Raw genomic sequence first — 15,989 nt, forward strand, 5'->3', positions numbered from 1 at the left:
GATTCTCATGAATATGTAATAGGAAGATCATTTGGGAATCTATGTGTCTTTAAATGAAAACACCAGAAGAAATTAACTGTGTATTAGCTAGAAACTAAAATTGAATCTGAAATCTTCAGTCTACAAAAATTAGGCATCAACCTTTGATAATTCACTTTTTTAAAGGTTGATGCACTGGGATCACAGCAGCTCAAACTCCCTCTTCCCTGGTGTTTTCATCAAGCTCCTCCGAGGATATCATAGCAGATATCAGGGCCAAATGTAATACGGAGTACAAGTGCTCAGCGTGTTCCTCAGTGTCCCATTGATGGTAGATGTGCCGGAAAACCTTTGCAAGCATCCAAATCAGGTGGCTAAGGCATCTGAACTGACACCTTGCAAATGCAAAGGAGCAGCAGATGAATCTCATTGCAGCTGCTCATACTGTATCTAATTCACACTGTCAGGTGCTACCCAGACCTCATGGCTTCAGTGGAAAGGATGGTGCTGGGGAGTTGGAGGGAGCTTGCATGCTGGGTGGGTGAAGCAGTATCTATCAAATAAAAACCTAACAAGCATACCGAACCTACAGAAAGCATCTGAGGGACTCTTGTATCAAGTTTCTAAACGTCTTTTTCCAAGAGGCATGATTTCCATGAGGCAAGTCTTTGTAAACGGACTAATTAGAGCTCCTCGCTATGTTTCGTGTCAGAGATGCAAAACAGGAACAGTGACGATTTGAAAAATATGCGTGCGTGTCACCAGGACAGTCTGCTGAATATCAAGAGCCATCACAGACAGCGGCGCAGACTGACAGGTATTGTGTAAATCAACAAACAGAGGGGCTTGTTTGTATCTCGAATGACAGCAAACAACAATGCTGCGCTGCTGAAGAACAAAACACCTCTACTTTCTACTGTCTCTCGTCTCGAGCGCCTGATAAGAGCCGAGAGCGTTACGGAGACATGAAGGCGTTGTGTGGGCCGCTGGAGAGTGTGGGATAAAAGCATTAAGGGTCCGTACACGTTGCAAGAAAAAGAAAAAGTCAGGAGATGAGCACATGCTGCTGGTAAACCGAGACTGTTTCATTTTCTACGTCGGGTCACATGGTAGAGAAATGAAACTGAGATTGCAAACACGTTATAATTAAAGCTCCTTTTACAGTCGTGGTATAAAATAGAGATTTCTAAATGTTTAAGTTTTAACAATGTGGCTATAAATTAAAAGGTAACAGTCAAATAGTGGGGGGAGTGGGGGGGGGGGGGGGGGGGAGCATTCACACATTCACACAAGTGCTTTTTCTTTCTATTCCTAAACAGTTTTAGTCTAACGTTCACAGACTCCCGCTCCAATGGATGTATTTCTTCTTTTTCTTCTTCCTCCCTGAGCCTGGTTCCGCTGGAGGCTTTTTCCTGTTAAAAGGGAGTTTTTCCTTCCCACTATTGCCAAGCGCTTGCTCAAAGCATGTCATCTCATTACGGTCTGTACCTTGCAATATAAAGAGCCTTGGGGTGACTTTACATCAGCTCATATTCAGCTTTTTGTATAAGAACTCTATATGTACAGTAAAAGTACAAATGATAGCAGATGGGTTCGCTCATCAGACTTTACTTCAGCTCTCCTATACTTCTCTTAGTAACAAATCCTGAAAGTAAGTCCAGGTGACTCAGCCTCCACATTTTTATCAAAGATGACTAATCGGTGTCCTCCTCCACATTATACCTTTCCTCATCCTGTCTTCACTTCTGACACTGCAGCGACTGCCTCGCTGGTCTCAAACAGCCCCGAGCATCGCTGCAGGGGGACAGAGAGGAAAACAAACGCTTTGGATCAGAGGTGATTTACCAGCGAGGCAGTTTGCCCTTCACAGTCTGCTTATACCTGCGTGACTTCTTCCGTGCGCAGATGAAATGCTCATTTCTACAGAAGCCATGAATGAAAGGGTGAACGTATATTATCAGTGTGGTGATGACACGGAAACAGAGCTGAACCCGACAGTTAAACCACAACAATGAACGATGCGGCTTATGTGTCAATAAAACAGATGGGTTGTTTGGTTTTTTTTAACAAAATCCATATGTTATTTTAAGAGGATTTGTTAAACTTCAAGGATAATAATCATTCCAGACAACAGGTGCACTGGAGAGGCAACGACAAGACAACCTCCAAAGAGGTAAGAATTTTTGCAGGTGATGGCCACAGATCACTTTTTCATGTCCCAGTCACTGCTGTTGGAATGAGAAAACATCTGGGATTGGTCCCGACCAATCTCCTTCTGGTCCCGGATCAGGGGACCAGTGAGCTCCTGGACAGTCTGTGGCGCCATTTGGTTGCATCAGATGGACCTATACTATACATAATGTCCCACGGCCCTTTGAGCAGTATATTAATGTGCGTTATGCTTTATGTTTACGTCTTTTTCTTACCCGGTGGCAAAGAAATGTCAGGGCAATTTTATTTTATTTTAAAAAAGAAGTCATAATCATTTGATAACCTTTTGGTGGTGATGGTAGGGCTGTAGTGTGTACCGAGGATACAAACTCATGTTTCATTCATGCTGCTCGAAACCAGTCCTGTTAACCTCTTTATTCCACTAAAATCAAGCAATTTCATATACAGAAAATTCACTTAATGCTGTATTATTACAGCCCTCAAAATAATAGATCCTCCTATGAAACTGTACTGCACTAATGGACTAAAGTAACCAAGATGGATATCAGGACAGCTGTTGTGCAGAAATACCTTTATTCCCTGTTATCTTAGAGGGGAGGGGGGGGGGGCTTAAATTGTATTACTATGATTTCCTCTCACTGCTTTCAGAAGTGGCTGCAGCATAATGAGAAAAAAAAGAAAACACAGTTGATGCAATTTCTGGCTCTGGCTGTGAGAACGGTTAAAATGCAATCAGGTGAATCAGTGATGGGGAACAACAGGAGCCTGAGGCAACTGCAGGTCAAATCCCAGACCTCTCACCATCTCCTCACTCTAGTTACTCACTGCAAGCTACAATCAGACAGCAGCTTCACAGGAAACACAGAAAATTCTTTTTTTTTGGTCACAAGTAAACTTCAGACTTTGCAGGTGTTTTATTTGATTGGACGCAGCATGAAGGAACTAAAATATTGATAAAAAATTGATAAATTGATAAAATAAATTAAAAAGCAAGTTGTCTGCACTTCATGCAGATTGTTACAGTAAAATATGCGCCACGCTTCTTTTGTGATAAACAAAACATTCAGACTACCTGTGGAACTTAATTTAGATGAGACTGTCATATTACTGTTTTTGTGGTGCTTTTAATTAAAGTGCCTGTAATTCCCTTTTAAAATGTGTCGGTGTATGTTTTTAATGTTGGATCCCAGGAAGACTGGCTTTTGCAATTTGCTAAACTTAATTACACACAGAACCCCTGCAGTTAAAAGAGGATGTTAATTCAAAGAGAGCATGAAAAGGACTAAGCTGCACTTTGTGCCCTGCTTGAACTAATACTATGTTTGATTTTCCAAAAACGTAGAAGGAAATGGTACAACCTACTGCCGCCGCAGTAGGTGGTCGCGTACGTGTCATCGCTTTAAAAGTGACAAACTTCCTTTGGTATCTGCCCTCAAACTGTTAAAAGTCACGCTGATTTATTCGAGCTAAAGGGGGATGTCTGGTCAGATGCTTACGGTAGTTCTATATGTACCTATAGCTGTTGAACTTGTGAGGGACTGCCTGTTTCTGAAACAACATTACACTTAGAGGCCACTTCCTTAAGTACGCCTTGCTAATTTAGGTGACATCACACAGTTGCAACATATTTCCACCTGGTCTGAAGCAACTCCGTCACATCCCAAAGGTGGGCAGGAGGGAGGGGCTTTACTTAGGACTAGCTGGGAGAACGGGAAAGAAAAGAAACAGCTAGACTAGACCAATGATGTCAGCATCGAGTTTTAAAGTGTGGGGAAGTGAGTTAAAGAATAGACTAGCAGCCAAACACCCAGAAAAGCACAGGTCCATGATTACCCATCTTTACCGAAATTACACACAAGCTTCATATCTAAATGCACTGATTAGACATCTTTCACATGCAGGTGAACAGGTGTACCTAATAAAGTGGCATGAGTGTATGTGTGCTGACTAGAGTTCATTGTACTGTATGCTGTATGCATCAGTGTGGAAAATGATAACTGATAAATGCAAGTGAGGATATTTCAATATCTACGATACACAAATAAACTGACAGCACCACAAAATCGACACAGCATTTATTTATTTATTTATTTCAGAAACCTTAATACTGTGATCACTGCAAATGTCTTATTCATACCTTTACATTTTACAAAGACAATGGATCTGGGATGTAAACAGTATTTTCAATTGTTTAAAACGTATGGTCCTCTTAAAATAGTGTGCTTTGTTTCCAGTCAGAGCGGATCACCTCACCGTTTCCTCTGTTCTTCCAGCAGGAGCAAACAAAACAGATCAAGACTCAGCAGTGCAGGGCTGCGTCTCCGAGCTCTGGGAAACCTTCCTCCCCTGCTTCAATCACTGAAACCCAGCATCCCTACAGTTTACACAACGTACGACCTCCTCTCGTCTGATCAGTGATGCTTGAGGAATAAAGTTATAAAGCACCTGTTTGTCAGGAGCTGCACTGGCAGGGAAAACTACAGAGCAACATTCTAGACAAGGTTGCACAGGAATCCATCAATTCACCCTTTTTATATCCAAAACCTGTAAACACTATGCTTTTTTTCTTTAATGTAAAACACATTGTTGTGCAAAGAATCTCAAAAATAAGATATTGCAAAAAAAAAAAAAAAAAAAAAGAAAAGAAAAAGAACATCTGAACATTCAAATTTGTGATATCCTTCAGTGAAGCAGCAAAAACAACGCTGAGGAGAGAAAACCCACGTTCACTGCAAGGTAACAAAGACGAGTAAAACCCCAGACCGGCTTACGTTTGTTTCTGACTTAGTATAAACTGAATCTAACATCCAAGTTGATGCACACTTTTAAAGATGCAAGCAAAACATCTGCACTGCACGTTCTGTCATTTGGCCATACTTCATTTAAAATACAAAAAAAAAAAAAAAATTAACCTTGACCACTTTCCTTTTACAATAAAACATAAACATTGCTTTTAGTTAATTTAATCATTTTAATCATTGATATAGTTTTGGACAGAAACCCAGTGTACATGGTATATAATTTACAGTCAACACTTTACGGATAGGGGCCCATTTGCGCCAAGAGGACTCACCTTTTTTCATTAATATTTCAAGGATTTCACATTAGTGGATGACTCGTTTTCACAACGGGCCAGCTTGAAAAACTTAAATTTAAAAAAAAGGGGAAAAAAGACCAAATCTGGTGTTGACCATCTACTGGTGTAACTGTCGTCCACGCAGACTGACGGGAGATTCCTAAAACAGAACCAAAACTTTTGCTAACAGTCCACTCGTGTCTCTGCGAAACTGCAGAGCTTAATAAGCATGTCGGTTATAGTAAACATCATATTTCTTTAGGCTCGTTTATATTCTCTTTACATTCAGACTGGGAGATCATTTGTGCTGTGCGCTGCAGGGCTTCTAATTGCATCAATGTGAGATGCAAATTTACTTGGGGCGAGTCAAAAACTTTAGCGCGGGGGGAATTAAGGCTTTCGCCAAGTTTAAATGGACACGCTTAGGCTTCGACCTAAACGCCCCTGTTGTCGTGTCAAACACCCAGCTGTGACTCTTGCTTGTGTTGTAAGCAGCTTTGTGATGTGGGGGAAGAAAAAAAAAACCTGTCTTCCGGCACACTTGTATTACAGGGGCCAGTGGCTCAAGTAATTGAATGCAAAGGCACACACGCAGACAGACTTCCACAAATACTCATCACTGTGTCGGGAGGCTGGCCTGACTGACTGAAGAGGAGAAATAAGCATTTGAGCAAATGAAAGGATGAAGCCTCTCAGCCGAGTCGACGACTGTGAGTGTGAACTCAAATTAAAATCGTATCCGGTGAGTGCGTGCGTGTTACTGTACCAGGTGTGCTTATCTTTCAGGATGAAGGAGAAGAGCCTTTCCCTTTTATCTGTTCCCCAGGTGCTGTTTCAAAGGCATGTCCCTGCTCTGCCTCGGAGTAAATGACCAAGATAAGTGACTGTAGGCACGGCTGGATTGACTGATGTACATTCACACGACAACAACACACACACACACACACACGGGTACAGCTGATACTGTAGCCCCCTCCTAACAGATAGCCACATATGCAATTTCTGTTGATTCCTCACATTCCTGACATAAACTGAACCTGAGGAAAACTATAAATGCTCTGCAGACACAACATCCACACACACTCACACACAGACACACACACCTTAGGTCTGCTCCTTTTTTTATCAAAAATACACCTGTGATTGTCTCTCAAGGTTGGCTTCTGATTATTCCTCCTGTCCTGTTTGTGTGGCCTCCACGGTTTGATGTCTGACTGATTGCGGAAGAGGCGTTAGAAAAATACAGAGTGACTGGCAGCACATTTACAAATCATGACATTTCCACTGGTCACCACTAGAGGGCACTGTAAGCAACACGACAGCAGGCTTGGGCACCACAAAATACAACAGAATACAGAATAAAAACCATACAAGTCAGGCTTTAGCCAGAATTAAGAAAGAAAGCCATTTAAATAATATAGCTAGTGACCGTTTGTCTTGAGGAACTAAACACTGATGTCAGTTGTACTATACGAATAGAACAACGTATTTATTGGATTATAATACAAGGAAATAAATAAACCTTGGGGAGGAAAAAACAACACTTTTCCATCTCATTAATGTCTCTGTCACTTTTAATCAGCAGCTGTCTCTGCAGACAGTGGGATGATGTTTAGAGTTCTCACTTTCCTTTTCCCCCCCTCACAGTTCAGTGGGAAAGGATAAAGGCTCTTGTGCAGCACAAATCGGCAGCCTTGTAAGCTCCAAATAATCTTTTCCCACTTTAAGCGTCTCTTAAGAGAGTCCTGACTTCTTCCTATTGCTTTTAAGACACATATAATTAGGAGGGACCAAAGCACTACGGATCAGTCCTGGGTTTTTTTGTATTTTTTTGGTTTTTTGTTGTTTTTTTTTTAAGTGGCATCGCTTGCCGATGGCTTTTAAATATCCCCCTCTGTCAGGATGTTGTAATCCAGATTTGACTGACACGAAAGAGAGAAAGTGAGATCGAGAGAGAGAAAGAAAAAGAGAAACTGTACAAATCCCTCCTGTGCTGAAGCAGAGCGACCTGTTTCCGTGTGGGTGGCTGCGGTCGAACAGCCAGAGCGACCGTCCGGTGGTTTGAGCCTTCGAGGGGAGGGCACGCAGGTGTGAACGAAGTGAAAACCTCTCACGTGTCCTCTGCTCTTGTGGTTTCAGATGATCGTTTCTGTATGTGTGTTTGCATGCGGTCGTTTGTGTTCCAGTAGCTGGACCGGCAGATTGATGGCGTACCCGTCTTGACTTTGCGGGACCATTTTTAAGAGACTTTCATTCAGATCACCTTGGTGTCTCTGTAACGCCACCCCACCCATCCTGTGGCAGCTGAGATTTGGCATAAAGGACTCAAGTCCCCTTTTAGAGCAGCTGGGCATCATTTAAAAAGACTTGCTGGGAAAAAATATTAAAAAAAACAAAAAAAAAACAAGAATAAATGTCCTAAAAAGAGAAGCACATCCACGTGGAACAAAATCTACAGATAGGAGGCGGAGCTTCTCTGCGTGCACCGCTGGAACAACCGCAAGAGGCAAAGTCGACTTCTTTAGAAGGTGGAGGGTGTGAAGTGCTTTCTCCTTGTCGGCAATTTAAGAAAAGAGATTTTGTCACACGAGAGAAAGACAAATTCAACAGCTCTCATAGGTGAGAATGACACCCATTTTCTTGAGTGTCATCTTCCTAAGTTTAACAGAGGGTCTGCGAGGAGAGACCGAGACTGGTCGACGGCATTACCCACTGATGGCTGAAGCCAATGGAAGATGGTTGACGTATTCAGCATCAGGATAATTCAAGTCCAACAACAACAATCTCCTGTTTCCTCGTGAGTGTCGATCCTCCTCTGCCTCTTTATCCAGAGTGTGTGTGCGTGTGTGTGCGCTCATGTTTGCATTTGTGTGCATGTGTGTAGGTTAAAATGTTGAGGTGGGAGTCAGTTCATGTCGATGGTGTTGAAGACCCACTCGGTGAACTTCTTGAGCTTGGCAGCAGAGGTCTGGGACTCCTCCTGCAGTCTCTGGTTGTCCTCCCAGAGTCTCTTGATCTGAGCCTGAAGCCTCACCTTTTCTTCCCGCTCCTGCGGAAGGTGGAGAAAGGTGGGGTTAAATTACTCGTTTTCATTAACCCGTTATTAAGCAATTAACAGTGGACAAAGTTTTTCTTAAGCAATCAATTCAATCTCTGCTGTGTTTATGTAAACTAAATCTCGGGCCTGCAGACAGCGAGTCGCAGCTAGATAGAAGTTTGTGATTTTGTAAACAGATATTATCAGCTGACATTTTAAACCCGAAGACAGCACAACGAAATAAACTCCGAGTTGGGTGCATGAACATAAATATTGAGTCTCAGTCTAGGAAGGTAAAGAACACACTGAAGGAAACAATAAAACTGGAGCGAGCTGCTGTCAGTCAGCTGCAGTTGATTGCTGCTGGGGTGAGAGAGGTACGTATTAGCTTTCTTGGTGTCAAACTGATTTCCTGTCATGTTAAAAGTAAGAAATGTAGAAAAGCTTTGCAACATTTCACAAGACAGCTGAAAGTTTCCCAAGAATTGCGTTACACGTGAATCTCAAACCGCAGCAGTTTTCTGAGTGAAAACTTTTCCCCGTTACAAAAGGTCAGGCTCAAAGAGGGGATGGTGAGGGAGCTATAAGGTGATTCAACCACCTGACTCGTGGTTTCTAAAGCCTGAGTGGACTGTACCACTGGAGAAGGGGGTGATTAGTGATAGTCCATCCTTTTTCTTCACTGCTTTTCCAATTAAGCATGGTGGGAGGCTGGAGCGAGCTCTCATAGGGCAAAAGGTATCCTACCTTTTATCCTACCTATCCTAACAGGACTATCAGAGTTTGTCGCTTTTTGCTGTGATGTTTAAGTTAATATACTATATTCCATAAAGTCGAAAGTTACAGGACTATGATTTATTCATATCATCAATAACCTTACGGCTAATTTTAGGGGAAAAGCCATATTTTCAGCCTATGGGCAGAGGTGTCTTGTATTCTGCTGCTTCTTTGCTATTTGCTTACACTCTGGCGTTTGATGTATTTCACCATACTCGTAACTCTCAGCCGCTTCAACCTCACTACCAAACACGAAGCATTAAAAGTACAAATCATGACTTTATGGTTAGTATTTGGTGTGAATAAAGTTCTGACCTGTGTGGTGTGCAAAAACAGCAGTAACTGAAATATGGACATGAACTATGAAACACTGGACGAGTGAACAGGAAACATGGGAAACTTTTTCCAGGTGATTTAAACGTTATCATTTTAGTGGCCGCAGTGAAACTTGAGTCAGCAGTTAGCAACAACAATAAGCAGCAGAGTGGACCCAAGAGAACAATAGAAACGCTCAACTGCTGACTTTGTATATTCTTTTGAAAACAAAATATTTATTTACACCACCCGCTCCACGTTCCACTGTATACAAAGGCAACTGAAGTCTGTATCTTTCATTCACACTTCAAAAGAAGAGGGGAACCAAAAATGATTCTTTTAGCGCAGCACCGAGCAAAAGTTTGCACAGGACTCAATGCAGTCATGTGAAAAAACGAGTTTATCCTTACAGTAAGAGGATAATGTGTCACCAGGTGCTGCTAAATCTGATTGGCTGATCATCAGTTTGAGCATCTCTATAAATTCTTCTAGAAAAGCAGATTTTTGACAGTTTGCTGGGTTGGAGCGTTCAAACATTTCACTGATAAGACATCAGCAATGATCTTAGAGAAGCACTTCTTACTGCCCATCAATGCCATTTGCAAACAATTTGAAGACCGTCACTCGACAGTGAGAAAGATTATGCACAAATGCAAACATTCAAAACAGCTGCCAATCTTCCCAGAACTGAACGTCCCAGCAAATTCACCTCAAGGTCAGACCGAGTAACGCTCAGAGAAAAACCCTGGAGCTACAGGCCTCAATTAGCATGTTAAATGATAAAGTTCATGACAGCACAATTAGAAGAAGACTCAACATCTATGGCTGTTTGGAAGGGTTCCCAAATGAAAGCCTTCACTCCTGGAACAATGTCCTTTAGACAGATTAGAATAAAATGGGACATGTTGGGTAGGGCTGTTATAACGATATATATCGGATGACGATATAAAAACGTCTATCGTTTCATTTTACGCTATCGTTTGTTTCGTGGTGTCGCAAAATAATCTGTTTACGGCAATATTTTTTCACCGTTTTGATGGTCACTGTAGTGGCTATTTCTTAAAGTTCTCTCTTTCTCTTATATTTAATATAACCACACTACGGACGGACAAGCGCCTGTTTTTATGCGTTGTCGTTAGCAACAATGACGGTAACACCAAATGTTACATTTTTGTGATTTATATCGTTATCGGACGATAGAATTTTTATATCGGGATATGAGATTTTGGTCATATCGCACAGCCCTAATGTTGGGCCGCCTTCTTTCTTTCTTTTTTTTTTTCCTCTTCTCGCAGGACTGTATATATTTATTCAAACTGTGTGTCATGTTTTAGGTTCCGTCTCACCTTCTTCAGGTCCTCCTGAAGCATCTTCACCATGGCCTCCAGCTTAGTCACTTTCCTCTCCAGCCCTATATGTCCCTCACTGCGGCAAGAAAAGAAAGTCAACCTGAGTAAACACTGCATACATCTTTGAAGTGGAATTTTATTAGCAACAAACTCTTGTTTACCCTGTATATTCCAGTTCTACTGGATACTGAATTCAGTTAATAATCTTTATATGTACACACACCATCTGCTTCTTGTATTATCTGGTTAGACGTGAAACTTCTTTTTGTTGCACTGATAGTTAATCAATTTCATTTTAAAAAGTCTAATTGCACATATCTTCCATGTGAACATTTAACACAGACTACAGCGTGTGTGTTGTGTGTACCTAGACGAGGGCCGTGACAGTGGAACAGGCTTCAGCTCTATGTGAGACTGCTGTGGACTGGAGGTGCCGCTGCTCCGGTGGTTTGAGTCACCAAAAACAAAACTTCTCTGGACTAAAAGAAGACAGAAACGTGAGGGCAAAGAATACCAAGCGTTTGCTTTAACTACTAGTAAAAGCAGGAGAACTATACCATAATGTGTGTTTCGCTCATTCTCAAAGGTATTGGCCACGTCCACCAGGTGTGTCCATTCGAGGGGACTGTCTCTGTCTGAAGAGGGGAGGGGCATGAGCTCCTGAGGGAGAGGTCCACGATGACGCTCCACCAAATCCACCAATGATGTGTCAGATGCCGAAAGGTCACCTGTTAAATTAAGTTTTGAAAAGTGATTTTTCCACACTTTTGAGCATTTTTATTGAAAAGAGGGGACAGCAGGAAAAAAATAAAATAATTTAGGTTTAGCCTTTGCTGTCATTTTCACATAATATTAAGAGATATGGTAACCAAATATGTCCTTGGCAAATATAAGCACCTCTTAGTTCTGCAGAAAACATAATGAGCTGCGTTGCATTTATTCAAAGCACCCTTATTTACCTGCTAATTATTTTCTAATGCATTTGGTTATTTCCCATTGAATAACAGTAACAACTATCAGCAACAAATTATGTCTTCAGTATATAAAGCGAGCTGCCAGCCTTCTACTCAAGCTTACCATGCAGTTTGACTCCCAGCTTATAGGAAGGCCGTCTAAGGGGCACGCCACGAGTGGTGGGCGAACGTGGAAGGGTGGAGCAGCTGAAGAGAACGTCAGCGGCGAGAGCCGGTTCAGGAATGGTGTCGCTCAGGGAGGGAAGGCGCTGGCCACGATAAATGCTCTCATCTGATAGAGTGCGATGGAGCGAGCGACGGCGGCTGAGAGGCTGCTCTGGCGGCGACTTCTGGCTATGCTGCGCAGGGTGAAAGTGAGCAGGTGTTACTTTAATGATCACATTTACTACTGCACAGAGTCTGCTCTGACACCTGTGTGAGACCAGGGGCTGCAGTGCTGCTCTACATCAGCTACAGCCTCTCTCCTGTTTGATCTGCTGCCAAAAAACATTCGCCACACATCAAATACATTTTTTTCCCCCAACGATGTGCAGGTGAATGACCTATTCTAGCTACAAGCAGACGAGCATTAACACCCGATTTTTATGTTTGATATTTGACCTTTGCTTTTACAATTGTACCACTGCCTGCGAAAAGCTGAAGTAGCTGCGAAGGTGGACGGAACAAGCAAAGACTGCAAATTGAGCTTTCCAAGTGAATTCACTCCACTCACCTGACAAATTCTCTGAAAGCTGTGCAAACTTTTATAGTAGCTGCTTTTGGTCTTAATGGCAGACGTACCTTTTCTTTATGTTTTCGTGGTGGCGGGGGACTGTCTGGAGCACTGTGCCTCTTCACATCTTCCTCCATTGTAGACTTTGCATGAGTCTGCGGCGAGTGCATGTCTCTCAGAGATGGCCTGGCTGCCGGGGTTGGAACCACGTCTACTCCACTTTCTCCTGGAGATTTCCTAAGACACAAACACACACGCGCGCACACACACACACACAGTCAGTAAAAAGGCGGTTGTGAGAAAATTATGTTGCACTGATAATGTTTTATATAATGACACAGAAAATAAAGATATGTAGCCTTTCAACGGGAAAAAAAAAAAAAAAAATCATTCAGGGTCTGCATTATAGCATTTAATGCAATACTCTCTTGAGCCACAAGGGGGTAATCAAGTAGCACACATGATATTACATGAAACCCATTAATGTAAAAATTGTAGTACTAGTTGTAGTAGGATTAAAAGCAGTCTGCCAAATGAAAGCACTGCTATAAATCAGAGGAAAGTTCAATTTGAAACGATGAGTATAAATGCAGTAATGCAGGGGGAAAAAAGACAGCCACAGTGGCAACGTTAGGCATCATTCTTTAGACACTAATGTGGTTGGGAATAAAGTGAGTTTTAATGCACTGTACTATGCCCAATGAACCATCTGAAGGATTTGCCAAATTTAGAAAAATCTGACCGGAACATCTTTCACCTGTTAATTTGTTCTGTTTCTTCATTATTAACCAACAGCCTGAAAAAAAAAAAATCACCAGGATCAATAACTTCTTGTGAAAGTTAACACTGAGCTGGCACAAAAAAATCCAACTCTCTTTTACAGAGGCATTTAAAGCTCAAAAACCTCTAGAGGAATTATTGATAACATATAACTTTAATAATTTATGTAACTTTTCACACCTCAAATACACAGTTTGAATAACAATTCAAGACTTTTGTTTTCTACTTTCTGTATAGTCCTTTCATCCTTACTTGCGCGTGTCTCCAAAGTCGACAGAATTGATGGTGGAGCCGGGCTTCCTCCAACCAATCAGGTACTTGGACTGAGCTCCTTGGCGCGGGTAGAAGCTCTTGGGCCCAGGGGACACCGAGGACTGAGATGAAGGGGAGGTTGCCGAAGAGGACGACTCCTCTCTGGGAGAGCTGTGGCCCGAGTGGCGAGCACTGATGGACAGAGGAAACAAACAGGATGTGGAAATAGTAATGAAACATATGTACACAAGTTGCATCATAATCCTCACTAAAAAAACAACAACAACAAAAATACATCTTAAAGCAAAGACAGGCTTTTTCTTTTAAACCCAGATCTGTGCATTATTTAGGCAAGAATCTTAATGTTTTTACGTTTTAAGAAGTCAAGCTTGGTCTTAGGTCAAGCAGTAATACAAAATTCAGCAGTGAGACATCTTTTATCAAGGAATTTTGAGGTAGGGCATATATTATTCAGTTATAAATGGAAAACTATATGAAAGTATCACCTGCTGTCAAGCCAATCTTGGCAAGCTCATTCTGCCCCCCCTTTTCTTTTGCCCTCCATCACTGTGACAGAATACAAATGTAGTTTTAATGCTGGACACATGACACCGAGGTCATGAGGTGTAACTATCATTACTGGTGATTTAAGACTCTTCAAATGAGAAGAGCAGGTCACTGGAGTTCCTTCAGATCTTTGGCATGTGTAGAGGGAGTTAAAATTACTCTTTAAGGTTGGCTTCACGTTTAAAAACGTGTCTGTGGATGCAGTTTGCAGTATAAAAGTACTTGAGAGTGTTAGTTGAGGGTAAAAAAGGTTCTAGGTTTGAACCAGTCTAAAGTTGCTTATCAGGTTAACTGGTAAACCACCAAAAACGATCCGGTGGTTGAAATTCTGTAGTTAATCAGCTGATTCCTAAGATGGAAATTGGCAAACAGAGGGACTAACACACAAACTTCAGTGCTTGTATCACATTTAAAATATTATTTCTGTTATCTCATGCACTACAATGACTGCAGCAATCAGGCAAATACTGAGATAATAAATTATGAAATGGATGAGGCCAGATCTCAATGCATAACTGAAGCTCGATTAGTTATAGCTGTGAGATGAAACATATTTTGAATGAACCAATTTATGTTATTCATTGTCAATCAATGTTAAACCACTTGAGTTTTTTTTAGCGTATTGTGGCTAAGGGATCAGTTGCTTATCCTATCAAGGTAAGAGTGACAGGACAAAAGTGGTAAAGCTGAGTGAGCTGCACAAATACAGTTAATGCAGGTTTAATCAGGTAGATTTATATTTACTCAGTCTATTCATTACATCACTTCTGCTTTCCCAGGCTGTCAAACTCAATTGTGTCGTTGTCACTCTGACCCAATCATTTTCTTCTGAATTATCATTTCACGCTCTCATTCATCAAACCCACCTCCTAAACATTTCAGATCAGAGATCATCACCTAAATCTCCAAATGCTTCATCACCACCACCACCAGCATCTGACTCCAGGGGAGGGTTTGGGTCTACTTCCTACCATTGTTGGACTTTGCTGTCAAACTCTCTACTTTAATAGATTTAATTCAGGTCTTTCAAACAATTGCTTCTTAGTGAAATGTGTTTATTTGAAAACAGTATGATGATGCATTCGCCATCTGCTTCTAGAAGCAGTTTACCTCAACCTCAGGTATGATCATGTCATCACGTTACGTTCTAGGTGCAATTCTTAGGCTTCAAGGTGAGAAACAACAAATGGATTACAGTGTTTGTGGTCATTAGCTGTATGCAATTGAATCAAAAGTGGGATCTCTTCTCAAATCTGTTTTTCTTCAGTGTTTTACAAAAGCTTTAACCATCCAGCGTTTTCTAAGAAGAAGCTAAAACATTTTTCTTCTGTCAGGAGTCTTAATCATATCACAACATTTTTCTGGAAACTTCCACCCTTAAGCCTGCACTCCCTGCCTTAGAGGACAAGTTTAATAGTGAAGCTTTAGGTTTTACACCCACACCCACCTGGAGTGAGATCCAGTGTCACTCAGGCTGTAGGTGCTGCTGTCTCTAACAAGGAGGTGAGTAGGTGGACTTCGACCTGTTCCATCCATGCTTCTCTCTCCTGGAGGGCCAGGGGACTCGGCAGCAGCAGGCGACCTCTCGAGCATCCTGCGGCCTCCCTCGGTTGGACTGTGCCATGGGGACGCTGACCTCTCCCTGCTGTCTCTGCCTCCACTGGGAGCCAGCAGCGAGGTGGTGCTGCCATGGTGAGAGTGGGGGTGGGCGTGGTGAGAGGCTCCAAAAGAGCCGCTGTCGATGCCGCTGTCGGCCGAGGCGCCCTGGAGGTAACCACCTCCTCCCAGGCCATTGGGTTCTGGGTCACCCTGGTCACCACTGGAGCCCCCACCAGTCCCCATATCATACCATTTGTCGCTGTCGCTGTGGCCCCCACTGGAAGTAGTGCTGGAGAGTGTGTTACTACTGGAGTGACCAGAGTAAGGGCCATCTGACTGCATAACGACAGATAATAGGGATGAGTACAGGGAAAACGATAAAATATTCTGGTTATACAAA

The 15,989-nt window shown here is 42.2% G+C and overlaps 1 protein-coding gene across 3 annotated transcripts in view; it reads right to left on the minus strand.

The window, feature by feature from the left end:
• Positions 1-4,214: 4,214 nt before the first annotated feature.
• Positions 4,215-15,989, minus strand: part of sipa1l1 (signal-induced proliferation-associated 1 like 1) — a 95,949-nt gene continuing 84,174 nt past the window's right edge. For 2 of the 3 annotated variants that reach the window (XM_026143587.2, XM_026143586.2), the window contains 9 exons: positions 15,438-15,925; positions 13,424-13,615; positions 13,149-13,187; positions 12,460-12,628; positions 11,783-12,017; positions 11,263-11,433; positions 11,073-11,184; positions 10,703-10,781; positions 4,215-8,276 (listed from right to left, as the gene is read on the minus strand). In XM_026143587.2, the coding sequence (XP_025999372.1) occupies positions 8,133-8,276; positions 10,703-10,781; positions 11,073-11,184; positions 11,263-11,433; positions 11,783-12,017; positions 12,460-12,628; positions 13,149-13,187; positions 13,424-13,615; positions 15,438-15,925 (1,629 nt within the window). In that variant the 3' untranslated portion in view covers positions 4,215-8,132. The remainder of the gene's footprint in view (positions 8,277-10,702; positions 10,782-11,072; positions 11,185-11,262; positions 11,434-11,782; positions 12,018-12,459; positions 12,629-13,148; positions 13,188-13,423; positions 13,616-15,437; positions 15,926-15,989) is intronic. The other variant, XM_026143588.2, reaches the window with a different exon arrangement.

Source organism: Astatotilapia calliptera, chromosome 15, assembly GCF_964374335.1.
Source record: "Astatotilapia calliptera chromosome 15, fAstCal68.1, whole genome shotgun sequence".
Lineage (NCBI taxonomy): Eukaryota > Metazoa > Chordata > Actinopteri > Cichliformes > Cichlidae > Astatotilapia > Astatotilapia calliptera.